General features: G+C 36.8%; 1 protein-coding gene across 1 annotated transcript in view; it reads left to right on the top strand.

Annotated features, from left to right (window-relative positions):
* nck2b (NCK adaptor protein 2b) overlaps positions 1 to 14,934 on the top strand; it is a 54,627-nt gene extending 39,693 nt beyond the window's left edge. The window contains exons 3-4 of the mRNA XM_026933017.3: positions 10,770 to 11,461; positions 11,975 to 14,934. Coding sequence (XP_026788818.1) covers positions 10,770 to 11,461; positions 11,975 to 12,169 — 887 coding nt within the window. The 3' untranslated portion in view covers positions 12,170 to 14,934. The remainder of the gene's footprint in view (positions 1 to 10,769; positions 11,462 to 11,974) is intronic.
* The last annotated feature ends 2,586 nt before the right edge of the window (positions 14,935 to 17,520 follow it).

Here is a 17,520-nt window from a genome sequence, read left to right as displayed (position 1 = left end):
ACTCTCTACCACTTGACAAAACCATGAGCTTGTCCTTGTATTTGTAAATGTGAACCTTTAATGCAGACCTCAGTGTGATACTTGCTTGTATTATATCTAGGCAAACTTACCACAAAGCACGTCCAATGAATTGGAGTCTGCTTACATCATAGGTGATTACATTAAATTCCATAGATGATTATGTTAAATTCAATGATGATTACATTAAATTCCAAATAATATTGCAGTAACAATGCAATTCAGTTATTTAGTTATGTGAGCTGCTATAATCTTTTTAAAAAACTCATTGATTAGTTGTTAAGAGAATGCTTGTATTTTTGCTGAAAGTAGAAATAAAATTTTCTATGAAAATGCGGAGTACGGGTTTGATCAGTGACGTCTTGGTGTGGTGTGTAGAAACCCTGAGCATCGATTGTGTGCCTATTTATTGGCACTTAATACTCAGTACGGAGAGGCTTACTTCAGCAAGTGATGGAGCAATTTACACCATCCTCCACTGTGCTGACAGAGTAAAGTGAGCAGCCGTCTGACTGAACACACACTCACACTCGCGCACAAACATGAACACAATACAGCGCCAAATAAACTCAGAATAAATTCAGCATTTTCTCTTCATACTAATTGGATGCTTAGCCTGAGGTCTACATTCTTGGCTGCTCTGGACCTGGACAATAAATCAGTGATTGGAAACAATGCATCTGTTAGAGACAGGAAATGGAAGATTGATATGAGCAGAGTCATGCAGAGACCTTTGGACATATGAAGCTTGGAAGCTGAAAGAAGTATTTTAATATGAATTTTGAATATTTTACTTTTATATATATATATATATATATATATATATATATATATATATATAATGTGTGTGTGTGTATATATATATATATATATATATATATATATATATATATATATATATATATATATAATTAGTCACATTAAATAACATTCTTTTTTCTGTAGTGTATTTAATAACATTTTACATGTTAAAAACGTATATTGCAGAATTACATGTTAAGGTTTTGAGGTTTAAAAAAATCAAAATCCTAAATACAAATCTCAGAAATTAAAATCTCAGAAATATAGATTTCAAATAAATTAGGCCAAAGGTGAAGCATCCAGTGTTCCCAGGAAAAAGTAGACAGGTCAAAACTTTACATCCCCCTTTCAGAATCTGCAAAATGTTTATTATTTTACCAAAATAAGAGGGATCATACAAAATGCATGTTATTGTTTATTTAGTGCTGACCTGAATAAGATATTTCGCATAAAATATGTTTTCATATAGTCCACAAGAGAAAATAATAGTTGAATTTATAAAAATGACCCCGTTCAAAAGTTTACATCCCCTTGATTCTTAATACTGTGTTGTTACCTGAATGATCCACAGCTGTGTTTTTTTGTTTACTGATAGTTGTTCAAGAGTCCCTTGTTTGTCCTGAACAGTTAAACTGCCTGCTGTTCTTCAGAAAAATCCTTCAGGTCCCACAAATTCTTTGGTTTTCCAGCATTTTTGTGTATTTGAACCCTATTACAGAACTATTACAGAAGGTTCAAACGCTCACAGATGCTCCAGAAGGAAAAACCATGCATTAAGAGCCGGGGGTGAAAACTTTTTGAATTTGAAGATCAGGGTAAATTTAACTTATTTTGTTTTCTGGGAAACATGTAACTATCTTTTGTAGCCTCTGAAGGGCAGTACTAAATGAAAAAATATGATATTTAGGCAAAATAAGAAAAATGTACACATCCCCATTCTGTTCAAAAGTTTTCACCCCCCGGCTCTTAATGCATGTTTTTTTTTCTGGAGCATCAGTGTGCGTTTGAACCCTCTGTAATAGTTGCATATGAATCCCTCAGTTGTCCTCATTGTGAAAAGATGGATCTCAAAATCATACAGTCATTGTTGGAAAGGGTTCAAATACACAAAAAATGCTGGAAAACCAAAGAATTTGTGGGACCTGAAGGATTTTTCTGAAGAACAACAGGCAGTTTAACTGTTCAGGACAGTTAAAGGGTCTCTTGAACAACTATCAGTAAACAAAAAAACACAGCTGTGGACTTTTGAACGGAGTCATTTTTATAAATTCAACTATTATTTTCTCTTGTGGACTATATGTAAACATCTTTTATGTGAAATATCTTATTCAGGTCAGCACTAAATAAACAATAACATGCATTTTGTATGATCCCTCTTATTTTGGTAAAATAATAAACATTTTGCAGATTCTGAAAGGGGGATGTAAAGTTTTGACCTCAACTGTATGTTCTACTGAAATAGCTACATTTCTGTTAAGCAGCTAACTTTGGGAATATACTAAGCATTGAGTATTGAACATCAATGTAGAAATCTGCCAATTTGAGTAGAACATAAAAACTTTTTATTTGTTTGACCACTCTTGAAGCATCTACTTTTCCCCAAGAATCTCAGGCGCTTCACATTTGGCTTAATTTACATAAAATCTGTGAATTTGAGATTTGTATTTAGGGTTTAGATTTTTTTGTTTTTTAATCTCAAAACTGTAACTTGTAATTTTGAACTATTTTTAAAGGCAAATCTTACTCCTAGCAAGGTAAAAACAAAGAAAAAATGTAGGCCAAACTGTAAATGTACTAAATACACAACAGAAAACATTGTGAAACACCAAGTCCAGCATAATCTTCTAAACTACAGGAACCGGCGATCTAGCAGAACATAACATACCGTACTGTATGACTAGATTGGAATTTATCAAATTATATAATCCATTTTAGTGTCTCAAATAATAAAAGACAGTATGTGGACTAAACACAACCTAGCTTTGAATCAAAATTCTTGCTACAGGAGTTAGACATTGTACTGCAGAAGCAATGAACGTGCTGAACCGTTTTTCCAACCTCACCTGCAGGTATTTAAATGTCATTGAATAGGTCAGATTATTCTGAAGTCAGATTTAATTAAAGCTTCATTTATACACACACGGGAGCCATTCTGTACGTTCCCATTATGAACAAATGAACAAATCCTTAGTGCATTTCATGTAACCCAAACACATTTACAAATCAATCATACCAGAATGATATCTTTTTGTTGATCTGAAATGATATAATAACCTCAAAAAACATGCGATGATATCCGCACATCTTTGCCTAGTCCTGGTATGTGTCTGTCCAGCCTGGTCAGCTTTCTGTAGTTAACACTAACTGCACAAGTATCCTTTTTGTAAGTGTGTGTTCTGTGTTGTGGTCTCGCTAGTGAGTTCCCTTAATCAAATTGATTGAAATCATGCTTTTGCACTTAGTTAGTTATATGAGATCTTTCTATGAATCCAGCTTATTTTATTGTATACTTGCTAATTACAGCATTAGGTTATAAACATGATAACTCATCAAATAAATATTTTTAAAAAGTAATTAAAACATTAGGTATTTCTGTACTGTTCCTAGGAATAAAACCAACCAAAACTGTGTAATTGGTTCATTTTTCCATCAGCAACAGCAAAAGTAATAAAATTTAAAAAAAAAAAAAAAAAAAAAATGATGCAGTGACAAAATACAGAAAGTAGGACAAGAATGAGAATGTATAAAACATTAATTCATCTTCATTGTTTAGAGACCACAAGCTACCAGATCAGCTTTAATTGCCTTGGCCTAGATTCTACAAGTCTCTGGAAGTATACAGGATGGATGAACACCATTCCTTCAAAAGACATTGCGTCAGTTTGTGTTTTGATGATGGAGGTGTAGAGAGCTATCTGTCACGTCACTCCAAAACCTCTTCTAGGGGGTTAATTAGGTTGAGATACGGTGGCTGGTTTGGTGAGTATGAAAATAATCTAAATCACATGCTGTGGCCCAGAGTCAGAAATGAACTTTTTTTTATCAAGGGGCAATAGTTGCCTTCTGGAGTTGATTTTCAGGGGCATTTATTATCTTTATGAAGGCTTTTTTTTTCTACCCATATTATTTGTATTCATTTTCATGACAAATTTATTAGCTAAATAAACATCTTCCATAAAATTTAATTACTTAGTTTATTTTTCATGGTCATCAAATGACGTGTGTGTGTGTGTGTGTGTGTGTGTGTGACACACACACACACACACACACACGTCATTTGATGACCATGAAAAATAAACTAAGTAATTAAATTACACACACACAAACATTTAACTTACAAACAATGACCATATATTATAAAAATTAATATAATTTGAAATAGTCTATGAAATATGTTTCATTCCTTACCCTAAAAACGTCATGGAAGGATTACCCCTGTACAGACGTTTTGTGTAGAGCACATCTTTTTCAGTACAGCTTCAGCTGTAGAGCTGACATATACTGACATATCTTCCTTTTTGGATCTGCTCTCTGATCTGTGCCTGTACATCAGCTGCCAAAAAGTGGGTAAAAGCCCTTGCTTACTTTGGATTACAGTATGTTTCTCCAAGGTCAGTGCTTCTTCTCATGCCTTTTCTCTAGAGTCACAATGGCCAAAAAATATTCCAAAGGCTTTTCGTGCTTAGCCAAATGATACGCAATATCAAATCGTTTCAGTATTTTTGAATAACCTGCAGGTCTTGCAGAAGATAGCCAGATCGCCATTAGCATGAGTTTCATTATTGAGCCAGTCCATTTTCCACGCCTCGATAGCTGATATTTTCACACTGGTTTTGGATGTCTGATAGTGTTTGATGGCGTGTTCAGGTTTGCATGGCTGATTTTATTCTTTTTAATCAAAACCTGCTCCATCTTTGCTGCACATTAACAACACTCATGTCACAGCATGCAGAGATTAAAAAAAAAAAGTATATGCAGAGATTTCAGAAATATCGTGTTAATTAACCTAGATTGGTCTTTATATTTAGTATATATAGTATACCAAATGATCCTAATAAAAACAGGAATTAACTACAGGGGCTTTCTTTTTGCCCTGAGCCCGCATTAAGTGCTATAGCCTTCACATTCAGTGACTCTCATGCATGGAGTCATATAGGATAAAGGCCATCAGTCAGAAAAACGTTGGCTGTGTCAGTGAATTCAGTACTAGAGATCTGACAGAGAGTACATATTACACCAATTTGAAAGTCTTTACACTGCTTACCTATTGATTTTAAAATCTTATTACTAGTTTATAAAGCACTGCATGGACTTGCACCTGGTCGTGTGTCGGAAGGTCCTTGTAGGTGTGCATCAGGCGGCCTTTCAGGTCTGCTCAGAGGAATTTCTTAACTATTCCACAAAGTAAGATTAAAAAACATTTAGCCATTATTCTGCCAGTATGATAATCAGCCCGTGTGTTATGTTCAGCTGATATCTGCTGATACTAGGCTGAAAATAGGCCACCCTTTTTTAACATTGTTGTAGCTTCAGGGATTTACCTGTGTCCCTGTATTAACATAGTATAATTGACTCATGAGTCATCTTCTGCTGTGTTTTCATGAGAACCGTTTGGAATTTAGTGATCTTGATGCCTCATGGCTGTCTGATGTTAGATCCATTTTTGTTGCATGTTAAAAATGAGTCAATGACACGATGCCAGATTTAATCAAATAACCATTTCCGATAATCACACCAGTATATTGTCATATATTTTGGGAAAAGCCACTCAAACACATCGTTATATCAAGACAAAGTCCAGGTTAAAACAAAATGCTTAGCCTAGCTGAGCAAAGTGAAGAAAAAAAGGCAAAACAGAGATGCTGTTTCCCTCTGAGTGTCATCTGTTCAATTTGTTTGTGTGGAGCCATGCGAGACTCAGAGACCCAAAACACAGCAGATGCACAGGGCCTCAGGTGGGGTTTCCATTCCACCTGTTTTTATGCAAATATTGAATGAGTGCCAAAGAGAGGCCTGAAACACCAAAAAAAAAAAAAAAGCCAAAAACATTTCCAAGCTATGCTGATGTGGCAAAGTTTTGTATCAATACCAAAGAATGCAGTGAAGAGTAATATATTCAGGGTTTCTTTTAAAATAAATTCCACAGCAGAGACTTGTTCCAGTCTATCCCTGGCTATTTACATAACAGTTTTGATACAGTTAAAAAAAATATGTTCAAAACAGTATTACAATTCTAAGCTGTTTATTTCCCATCTCATCTATCACCTTTTTTTGAGACGAAACACTAAAGCCACAATGCGAGAAAATATACAATTTTAATATATTTATTTTGTAATGACAACAAATTGAACTACTGCAATATCAGTACATTGCAAGAAAAGTAGATCAGGATTTATAATATAAGGTGTAATGTTCCCCTATTATAACATGTTATTTAATCTTTTTTCAGTGTCATAACTTTCGTATGTAAATTATATAAAATTATATAACAAATTAGTGTCATCAGCACTCCTACTGCTGCCTGACATCCACCTGAAATGCACAAGTGTTTCACATTTATTTTGTATATTTCCTCATCCGAATGAAATTCATTTCCGTTTACGCCACTCCCAGGAAAACACACGATGTGCTTCTGAATTGTTTTAGACGTTCAGACCGTGGTCAAGCCAGTCGCAGTAGAAACCTGAGTGCACATATGTATACGGCGGTTTGTAGTAACTGCCCTTTGGATGGCTATGCTACAGATTCACTGTTAATTGTGGATAGCGTGAAAACATTGAGTAGTAGTGTACTATGAGCCGTGTAATTATTATTTTTTCCATGCTCACACAGGCTGAATGAAATGTGGCCTTGTGTTTGAAACGTGCCATAACGCTTCCTTCTGATTAGCTTAACTTTTTGGACTATTAAATAAGCATGCTTTGAGACAGTTAGGTTCCCGCTCGCAAACTTTGTGGTCTGTGTGCTACTGTATCTGGTGCTGCTGCCTAGTGTGTAAAAAAAAAAAAAAAAAAAAAAAAAAGGAAGTAGAGCTCATAATGAATATTAAATGGAAATGTTGTGATACAGAAGCAAATTTCCTCCATTTTGTATCACAGTATTCGAGACAATTAAATTCTGTCTCATGCCCGGTATCTCAAGGAAATTGGGCATTGTTTTTTTCCCAATCAGAGAAGGGTGGTCATAGGGGAATGGTCTTATGCAATGCACATACACATAATCATACCTTCAGGGGCAAAAACAGATGACATCTATCAGTCATTTATCAGTTCTAAGCCTTGTGGTATTTGGAGCATTTTGTTAGCGGGCTAGTGCAGGAAGAATGAAATTAAAATCAGAGAAAACAACTTTGTTCAGTTTTAAAGTCACTGGTATAGCAACATTTTGCATTCTCAGTATCATAAAATAAACATAAGGCTGTTCCATATTGCCAGTTTCAGATGATGTCAGATTAATGATGAGATGTGCTGAAAAAAATTCCTTGAAATATGAAATCGCTCCATTCCATATACACATATACCATTCATAACAACGAGATGAATTATAGTGTCTAAAGGACATGTACACTCACTGTTCATTTAAATAGGAACACCTGTAAACCTGATTAGTCATGCAATTATCCAGTCAGCCAATCATGTGGCAGCAACACAATGCTAAAATCGTGCAGATACAAGTCAAGAACTTCAGGTAATGTCTACATCAAATATCATAATGGGGGAATAATGTGATCTCAGTGACTTTGGCAGTGGTATGATTGTTGGTGCCAGATGGGGTGGCTTGAAGAAACTTCTGATATTCTGAGATTTTCGTGCACAACAGTCTGTAAAGTTTACACAGAATGGTGCAGAAAAACAAAAAACATCCAGTTCTGTGGGTGGAAACGCCTTGTTGATGAGAGAAGTCAGAGGAGAATCGCCAGACCGGTTTGAACTGACAGAAATGTTATGATAACTAAAAAAAAAAAAAACATATTTTACAACTGTGGTGAGCAGAAAAGCATCTCAGAATGTACAACATGCCGAACCTTGAGGTGGATGAGCTACAACAGCAGAGGACCACATCGGCTTCAACCCCTTTACCCAAAAACAGGAATCTGAGGCTACAGTGAGGACAGGCTTATCAAAACTGGATAGTTGTACATTGGAAAAATCCCAGGCGACGTTTTCCCAATCTTCAACTAGTTAAGGTGAAAATTTAATTACTGCGTGTTCCTAAATGTTGGTAACTGAACTGGTGTAAATATTGGAACTCACCAGTCAGCCACACACACTGTGGGATTAATTTTACTAACTGATGCTAAGAACATTGGTTGGAACTGGAACTACTGATTATTTGGTTTATTATTTAAAAGAAAAACATCAGTTAATACAAGTGTTGCTTACTTTGTTTATGGTGTATTAATGTTGAAGTACATGGATTGTCCATGTTAATTCAAGCATTAAATAATGTCAGTTAAGGCAATATTAATGTAAAGCATTACCATAAAGTGGAAATAGTATGACAAATAAAAGACAAGCAATACCTAATAACTGCATTACACCCTATTTATTCCTTGTGGCACAGCTGCCCCATTTAGTGTGCTGCCATCTTGGATCATGACATCCTAGTTATCTAGACTAAATTGGATGAGACCTGTGTCCTGACATCTTGGAGTCGCCGTGAGATGCATTTGCTTGATGATGATGTGAGTCATCTTCTGCTGTGCTTTCATGTGAACCGTTTCTATGGAAAAATAGTGACCTTCATGATTCACGGCTCTCTAGAGCTTCTATTTTTGTTGCCTGTTAAAAGCTCATTGTTGACCCCTGATTCTACACGATGTCTTCTAACACAGGACTTTGTTTTAAAGATTACGTTAAAAAAAACAATATTATTATTATTATTATTATTATTATTGTTATTATTATAGTAATATAATAATATTACTAATAATATTAGTAGTAGTAGTATTTTGCCCTTTGAGGAGGACAAGACTGCAAATGTGAAAAATAAATATTTTGTGTAGAGCCACAATAGTGGAGTAAGCAGTATATAGTCAGACACAGGACGAAGAAAATTCTTTATTTCTACCGAAATATATGCGCTGTAAACCAGTTATCTGAACATACACAAGCAGAGATTGTCAAGTCATTAATTCATTACCCATCCCAAACAGCTCTGTCAATTTAACCATTAAGATCACCTTAATGTTTGCCAACAGCTCATTTCTGGTTCTCCCCCTGTGTGTAAATTAAAGTAACCAAGACCAGCGTTTTAGGATAATGGATAAGTGCACCAAATGCAAATGCATGCAGGGAAAAAACTAATTTTGCCTATCAAGTTCATATCATCTATATTTTTAAATAAATTGATCAATCATTGAAGAGTAATTGAGTCACTTATAAGTCAATGATAAGTGAATGAGTCAGTGATCAGTCAGTGATTAGTCAATGATTAATGATCATAGATCAATGATCAGTCACTGATGAATCAATTATAAGTCAGTAATGAGTCAATGATCAGACAGTGATCTAAGATCAGTGATCAGTCCTTGAGTCAGTATAAGTCAGTAATGAGTCAGTGATCAGTCAATGTTCAGTAATTGATGAGTCAACTATAAGTCAGTGATGAGTCAGTGATCAATGATCGGTCAAGGGTCAATGATCGGTCATTGATGAAGCAGTGATCAGTCAAAGATTACTATATATATATATATATATATATATATATATATATATATATATATACACTAATAATAATAATAATAATAATCATTATCATTATTATTATTAATATTTTATGTATAATTTAATGTCCATATATTGTTTTGTAAATTAGGCCTCCCTCTGTCTTTGCTGCATAAAAACCAGAGACACAGCGGTGTTGCCGCTGAATTGGGGCTTGTTGATAAAGAGACGTTGTGTGTTGTGGTTAGTCAGATGAGAGGTGTGTGCAGGCGTATGCACATAAAAGGCTTGGATTACATGCCACCACTTCCTCAGGAAGGCATCAGGTTGACAGTCTGCTGCGTGTGTTCGAGAGAGAGAGCATACTCCTTACATCCTACATTCTATAGAAGCATCTAAATACAGACAGAATGTCAGTTTTTTTCCTGCCTGCTGGTTAAAAATAGAGCTCGTCATGGTGTGCATTTGTTTATGGGAGACTGGCAGTGCAAAGTGCTTGTATGTGCTTTGCACAGTAACAATGGGCTTGAGTATTCGACAGTCTCAATCCGTGAATTTCAGCTTTTTCTTATTACTGCTCATATGTTCGATTTGGGATTCTTTCATGTTGAGTTTTTCTACTAAGACAAGATATTTACTTGTCATAATATTTATCAAATATGAAAAACTTATTATAAAACTTGTTATAGTTGTCTAAAAGCCATAAAGTAGAAAAAAACCTTACTTTTAATGGATACCAGTGTTACAGGAAAACCTTTCACATGGTCGAAATCTGCTGCTCATGCTGCTTTACAGGGCAGTGTAACACTCAGAGGGAAGCGCTATCTGCCCTCTTCTGCACACATGAGCTCACAGATGCCCAATCACTGTGACTGAGGGGGTAGAATATATTTGTGTTTTTTAAAGTAGATACATGAAAGTATATTATTGGCAGAAAAACTCAATTTTGTTCAAAAACCTGTTTTCAAGAATTCAGCCATATAGAAAGTGCTAGCCTTGTAGGCTCCTCCTGTAGCATAAGGCAATAATTATTGAATTTGCATACCACCTTTATTAAACTACATACATTTGGTATGAAATGATGTGAAGCAACCTATAATATTTCTAATTCTGAACTCACCTAGATGTTAATATTTTTGGGTTGAAAATCAGATTAACTTTTTTGTATTTGTTGTAATTTATAATACACCACATTATTTTAATCCTTTCGTATTGTATTATGTTAATGTATTTTAATTCGATTGCGTTTTTTGAAATGGACTTATGAATGGAATATTGTTGCAGGTCTGGGTAAGACTAAGCGGAAGCCGAGCACAGATGCTGAGTGCCCACCGAACGGCGTCGGTGCAGGAGCAGAGCGTATCTACGAGCTGCACACAGCGGCAGTGGCCAAGTTTGCATACACAGCGGAGCGTGAAGATGAACTGAGCCTGGCGAAGGGCACACGTCTGCTGGTGCTTGAGAAATGCAGTGATGGCTGGTGGCGCGGCCGCTGCAGTGACGGCCGGGTCGGCTGGTTCCCCTCCAACTACGTCCAGGAGGAGGAGGATGATGAGGAGGATGAGGAAGAGGCAGGCGTGGGTGACGGGCAGTGCTCACGAGCATTGCACAAGGTGCAGACGCTTTACCCCTTCAGCTCAGCCACAGAGGAAGAGCTGAATTTTGATAAAGGAGAAATCATGGAGGTGTTGGAGAAGCCCGAGAATGACCCCGAGTGGTGGAGGTGTAAAAACAGTCAAGGCCAAGTGGGCCTTGTGCCCAAAAACTATGTGACGGTGCTGGAAGATGGGTCGGCACAAGGGGGAGGGGCCAGCAGTTTCACAGCCCATCCTTTGCAGCATGCAGGCCCTGCCCACACAGGCAGATTCGCTGGGAAGGTATGGTACTACGGCAGCGTGACGCGGCACCAGGCTGAATGCACACTAAACGAGAGGGGAGCCGAGGGAGACTTCCTAGTGCGGGACAGCGAGTCCTCTGTGAGTAAACGAGGGAATTAGTGGTTAACATTCAGGGTGGTTCTCGAACATTCTCTGAATAGCAAGATTGTTTGGTTTCTGCTCTTTTCTGCTTGCCAGAGTGATTCTTGACCATTTCACAAAATTGGAGCAGGGAGCAAAATTATAAACTGTTCTATTATTCCAGTAAATGTCTTTGCTCATAAAATATACTCATACTGTGCTCATATAATCACAGAAGGCTTTATTGAACTGCTCAAACAGAACCTGTTGCTTTTACCTTTTTCAATTAACGTCTGTAACTTAATATAACCATATACTCATAGCTCTTTTCAGTAACTCGAGGAGATTTACAGTAGGAAAAACATTACACAGAAAAAACAGAGAGCACACTGGTGAAGAAAGGGGGAAGAAAAAAGAGTCACAGTTGCCTAGATTGGATACAAATTGGAAATCTTTGTTTTATGTATTTTATATTTTTTCATAATTCACTAATACAGTGATGCTCATGGCCTGATGTGTCTCTTTCCTTAGCCAAGTGATTTCTCCATCTCCTTGAAGGCATCAGGCAAGAACAAGCACTTCAAGGTGCAGTGCGGCGAGGGTGTGTACTGCATCGGGCAGCGGCGTTTCAACGCTATGGACGAGCTCATCGAGCACTACAAGAAAGCACCCATTTTTACCAGTGAGCACGGAGACAAGCTCTACCTTGTCAAACCCCTGCAGTGACCTTCCAGCCAAAAATGAGCCTTGAGAACCTAAATAGACCTCACACTGAGCCAAGCCTCCTTACTGTTCTCCTTGGTGGTCAGTTCTCACCAGCAAGTGGGCAACAGAGTGCCAACGCAAGCAGCCGGGCAGTGCCATTGTCCTTTATTTTTGAATCATTGTCATTTCCTGTTTACTTCTTCATATATTTTGTCCTTGGTTATAATAATCTTTCCATTTAAGTGTTGAGAGATAATAAGAGGTACACACTTTTGTTGCTGCAATTCAGATTTTACACAGCAAACAGACTTAAATTCACAAGAAGTAGCCTTTTAATTTTATTTTTTTTAATAATATGATTTGACGGTACAATATGGAATATTCTGAGCCTTCACAAGGCAGTCTGTATCAGAGGAGCTACGGGATTATCTGTTCACACTTACTGCCAAAAAGAGCCAATTTGTGGCACACAGATACTGACTGCCCCCTGCTGGACACACAGATGCATGGACTCACACAAGGGAGGTCTGTTTATGAGATGAGATGAATGTCAGATGCTCAACCAAATGTGCCACACACTCGTTAAATGTATCACTCCACATTATTCCAACCCAAAATTGACAATAGCCTGAGTCGTACTATATCTGTATGGGTATCTTGTATAATTACAAGAGAGCTTATTCTGTACACGCGTTTAATTTCCCAGCTTTTTTAAAGTATGTGTCTGAATGTAAGAGCATTGTTATTTAAATCTGTGTCTATTTAAACTAGAGCATTAGGTGCATATAGGAGGAATTTGCTAAGCACTGTACCAATGACCGTTATGTTGGAAGTTGAAATACATTTTGTTTAATTAAACATTTTGCAAAATAACGGTAAAATGTCTCAGGCTTTTATCATTGACAGGGTCATGTATAGAGAGTTAGAGTAAAAAAACTTACCATCAAATATGTTTCATGAGGCTCAGTTAGTTCAGTGCAGAAAGCTTTGCACAACCTTCACTACAGACCAGGAGTCAACTCAGATTTGTAAAGGTGGTTATGTTTTGCTTTGTAATGGTGCTTCACTTTTGATTAGCGTAACAGACTCTGAACATATGAGATGCATTTGTCCTGAATTTGATGCAGGGAGAATAAATCCATGCTTCCCTGTCCATTCATTATTAAACATTGTTATTGTTGTCAGTTTACTAATCAGACCAGAGATGGTAAATAAAATGAAAAATGTGTGAAAGTCTGTGAAAACACTCCACTTAGCCCTGTAGCTAGTCTCTGGTTCAATGAGCTGCCATCAGCTAAATAATTTTTATACACTATATGGCCAAAATTTTGTGGACACCTGACCATACACATGTGCTTGTTGAACATCCCATTCCAGATTTAGTCCCCCTTTTGCTGCTACAGTAACTTCCACTCTTCTGGGAAGGATTTCCTCTAGATTTTGGAGCATGGCTGTGGGGATTTCTGCTCATTCAGCCACAAGAGCTTTAGTGAGACTGGTCACTGATGTTGGACGAGAAGGCCTGACATGTATTTGTCATTCCAGTTCATCCCAAAGGTTTTCAATGGGGTTGAAGTCAGGGCTCTGAGCAGGCCACTCATGTTCATCCACAGCAACCTGTGAGCAAACTCACTTTGTCCACAGGGGCATTGTCGTGCTGGAACAGGTTTGGGCTCCATAGTTGCAGTGAACGGAAATTGTAATGCTACAGCATACAAAGACATTCTAAACAATTGTGTGCTTCCAACTTTGTGGCAATAATTTGTGGAAGGCCCACATATGGGTGTGATGGTCAGGTGGTGGTCCACGAACTTTTGGCCATATAGCGTATTTGCATATAATTGGCTGCAACAATCTGAAACAGAGGATATGCTACAGAAGCTGTGCTGGCTCATGTTTAGAAAACTACAGTCACTGACCTATGGCTAGTTTATCGTTTATTACCTCTTCTACAGTATTTATACTATATTCATACTTGATTTGATCCACTGGAATACATTGCTACAGTCTGCCAGTTGACGACCCCTAGTCTAGTGCAGTGTCTTATTATGGTTGGTTGGTTGGTTATTTAAAAAAAAAAAAAAAGAAAGGTAAGTTTTTAGTACAGGATTTGTCTTTTATGAATATTAATGGTTTCATTGCTGTCACATGATCTTGCTGCCTGATCTTATTCACAAAGCTAACCATGCTTTAATCCACAGTTTACTGTCTGGACCAAAGGTATTTTGTGTTGGGAGACCCAAATAATGATGATTTTACAATGAAGGATTAGGATTAAGAGATTAAGAGTTAGTCTGTGAAATCAGTGTGTCCTGCTGTCAGTCACACACTCAGTGTGTGATGCCAGTTTTTAGTTCCTGTGAGTTAATGTGAGCAATAGTTGAATAGCAATTTAATAGTTCAGTTGCAGCTTTTGTCTGATACACACTGTTCTGAATCAGGGCTGCTGTAGTGTAAGTATGGAGACTGCTGTACTGATTCAAAACCGTGTTCATCACGCAAAAGCCGTGACTAAATCTGATGCACATCAATTATTACTCATACTGTTTTTTTTTTTTTCTTTCTAAAACGTGTCTAATTTATTTTCTTTCATTAGTGTATTTCTATCTTGTATACTGACTATGATTAGAGTACAGATTTTATTTACTGTATAACAAATGAGTTTCTAAGAGGAATATTACAGACCAAACAAGTCTTAGTCATCTCTTGAAATTGCGCAAAGCTTCTTTCTATGCTAGTTTAGACCATTTTAACAAAATTCAACCTGTTAGCAACAAAACCTTAAAAAATGATGCATTGTTGCCTGAGCTTTCTTAGAGTCAATGTTGAAAAATGAAATAAAGAATAATTTCTGTAAGTTAAAAGGTCTGAATGGCACTGCAACTGTGGAATCACCCTAAATGTAACATTAGCTCAAGTCAGACTGTTGTTATTTCACATATTATTAAAAGTTCAAAAGGTGTGTAATATGCACAAGATGGAGATCAATTTAACAAGTGGAATGTGGAAATGTGGAAACAGTTCTAATCAGTGCAAAGGAAAGTGTCCTTACAGTGGAGACATGCTGATTTGAATGGCTTCAGGTCCAGGGTTGTCACAGCTGTTGTTGACCCATTCATAGGTTAAAGATGGATATCTGCATGAAGTAAAGAATAAAACATGATGGGGCATGCTGTTATAGGAAAATAATTAATGACCGTGTGGTGTGATGGTGCCTTTAACAGCCCAAAGTTGATTATTTTCCTATCACACCATGCTCCAAAGTGTTTTATTCCTCTTCTAGTGCAGCAATTTGCCAAAGAACAAACAAGTTTGGTCACGTTTATGTTATAGCAGATCTAAACATTCACTCCCTCGCCAGCCTCTCTCTCTCTCTCTCTCTCTCTCTCTCTCTCTCTTGCTCTCTCTCTCTTTCTTTCTCTATATTTTTTAATAAGCCAAAAAAATGCAGCTTGTTACAGGGAGACTACAAAACCCTTTAGCTTTAGATTTTTCTTGCACGGTGCTTTTACAAAGTGCTGACACTAGAGACTCCATCGATAAATGTTAAATAAACACCTTCTTGCAGCAAATTTCATAAGAATTAGATCTTTTTTGTTAAATATCAACACATTTTTAATGTTTATTAGACTTTGAGTTTGTGCAGAGCAAGTCATGAAGAGTTAGAAACTATAATGAATTAAAAGAAGCGCATTAATATAAACCTGTGAGTGTTGGTGTATAACAGAGGTGAAATAATTTTTTTTTTTTTTTTTTTTTATCATGATGGTTTCCAGGGCCTCGTTTCTTGAATATTGACTGCATTTCACAAAATAAACTTTTGAGTCAGATTGCATGCTGACAGTACAAACAGTAACAAGGCAGTATAACCTGGTGATATGGAGGCACTACATATAGAGAGGACATGTGAAGTGCAAACAGAGCATTCCAGCCTTCAGTCTGTTCTCCGTCAGCGTCGTGGGTTAAAGAACAGAAACATCTCCAGAAACACACCAAGAGCTGCAGAGGTGGAATAAAGTGCTGCAGGTAATCTCACAAACAACTGTTTCATTAATGTTTCATTTATTATTGGTTGGTTTTCTACAATACAAAGAATTATATTAGAATTGATGTATTGAGGAAAATGTGTCTTATTATGGTTGCTTTATTCTTTTCCTTTTTTTTCTTTTTAGAGGGTAAGCTTTTAGTGCAGGACTTGTCTTTTATGAATATTAATGGTTTCATTGCTGTCACATCCTGATCTTATTCACACACAGCTTGCCATGCTTTAATCCACAGTTTACTGTCTGGACCAAAGGTATTTTGTGTTGGGAGACCCAAATAATGATGATTTTACAATGAAGGATTAGGATTATGAGATTAAGAGTTAGACTGTGAGATCAGTGTGTCCTGCTGTCAGTCACACACACAGTATGTGATGCCTGTTTTTAGTTTGTTTATTGTGAGGGATAGTTGAATAGCAATTAATAGCATTTTTACTGTGTTTTTTATGTAAGCTCTATTTTAAAACATGATGGGGCATGCTGTTATAGGAAAATAACTAATGACTGGATGGTACGCTGGTGCCTTTAACACCCCAGAGTTGATTATTTTCCTATCACACGATGTTCCAAGAGTTTTATTCCTCTTCTAGCATAGCAATTTGCCAAAGAACAAACAAGTTTGATCTTGCATATGTTATAACAGATATAAACAGTCTCTCCCTCACCAGCTTCTCTCTCTCTTTTCTTTTTTTTTTTTTTTTTTTTTTTTTTTGTTAATAAGTCAAAAAAAATGCAACTTGTTACAGAGAAACCGCAAAACCCTCTAGCTTTAGATTTTACTTTCACAGAAAACTTTACAAAGTGTTGACACTGGAGTCTCCATCCATTAATATAAACTAAAGACCTCTTAAAGCAAATTTCATAATAAGAATTAGATCTCTCTTTTTTTTTGTTAAATATCAACACATTTTTAATCTGTTTATTAGACTTCGAGTTTGTGTATCCGCCAAGCAAGTCCTGAATTCATTAGAAACAATAATGAATTATAACAAGCACATTAATATACACCAATCAGCCATAATATTAAAACCACCTGCCTAATATTGTGTAGGTCCCCCTTGTACTGCCAAAACAGCTCTGACCCGTCGAGGCATGGACTCCACAACACCTCTGAAAGTGTGCTCTGGTATCTGATACCAAGACGTTAGCAGCAGATCCTTTAAGTCTTGTAAATTGCGAGGTGGGGCCTCCATGGATTGGACTTGTTTGTCCAGCACATCCCACAGATGCTCCATTGGATTGAGATCTGGGGAATTTGGAGGCCAAGTCAACACCTTGAACTCTTTGGCATGTTCCTCAAACCATTCCTGAACAATTTTTGCAGTGTGG

This window comes from Pangasianodon hypophthalmus, chromosome 2, assembly GCF_027358585.1.
Source record: "Pangasianodon hypophthalmus isolate fPanHyp1 chromosome 2, fPanHyp1.pri, whole genome shotgun sequence".
Lineage (NCBI taxonomy): Eukaryota > Metazoa > Chordata > Actinopteri > Siluriformes > Pangasiidae > Pangasianodon > Pangasianodon hypophthalmus.
Note: the sequence above shows the minus strand (reverse complement) of the source record. Positions and strands in the feature narration are given on the sequence as shown.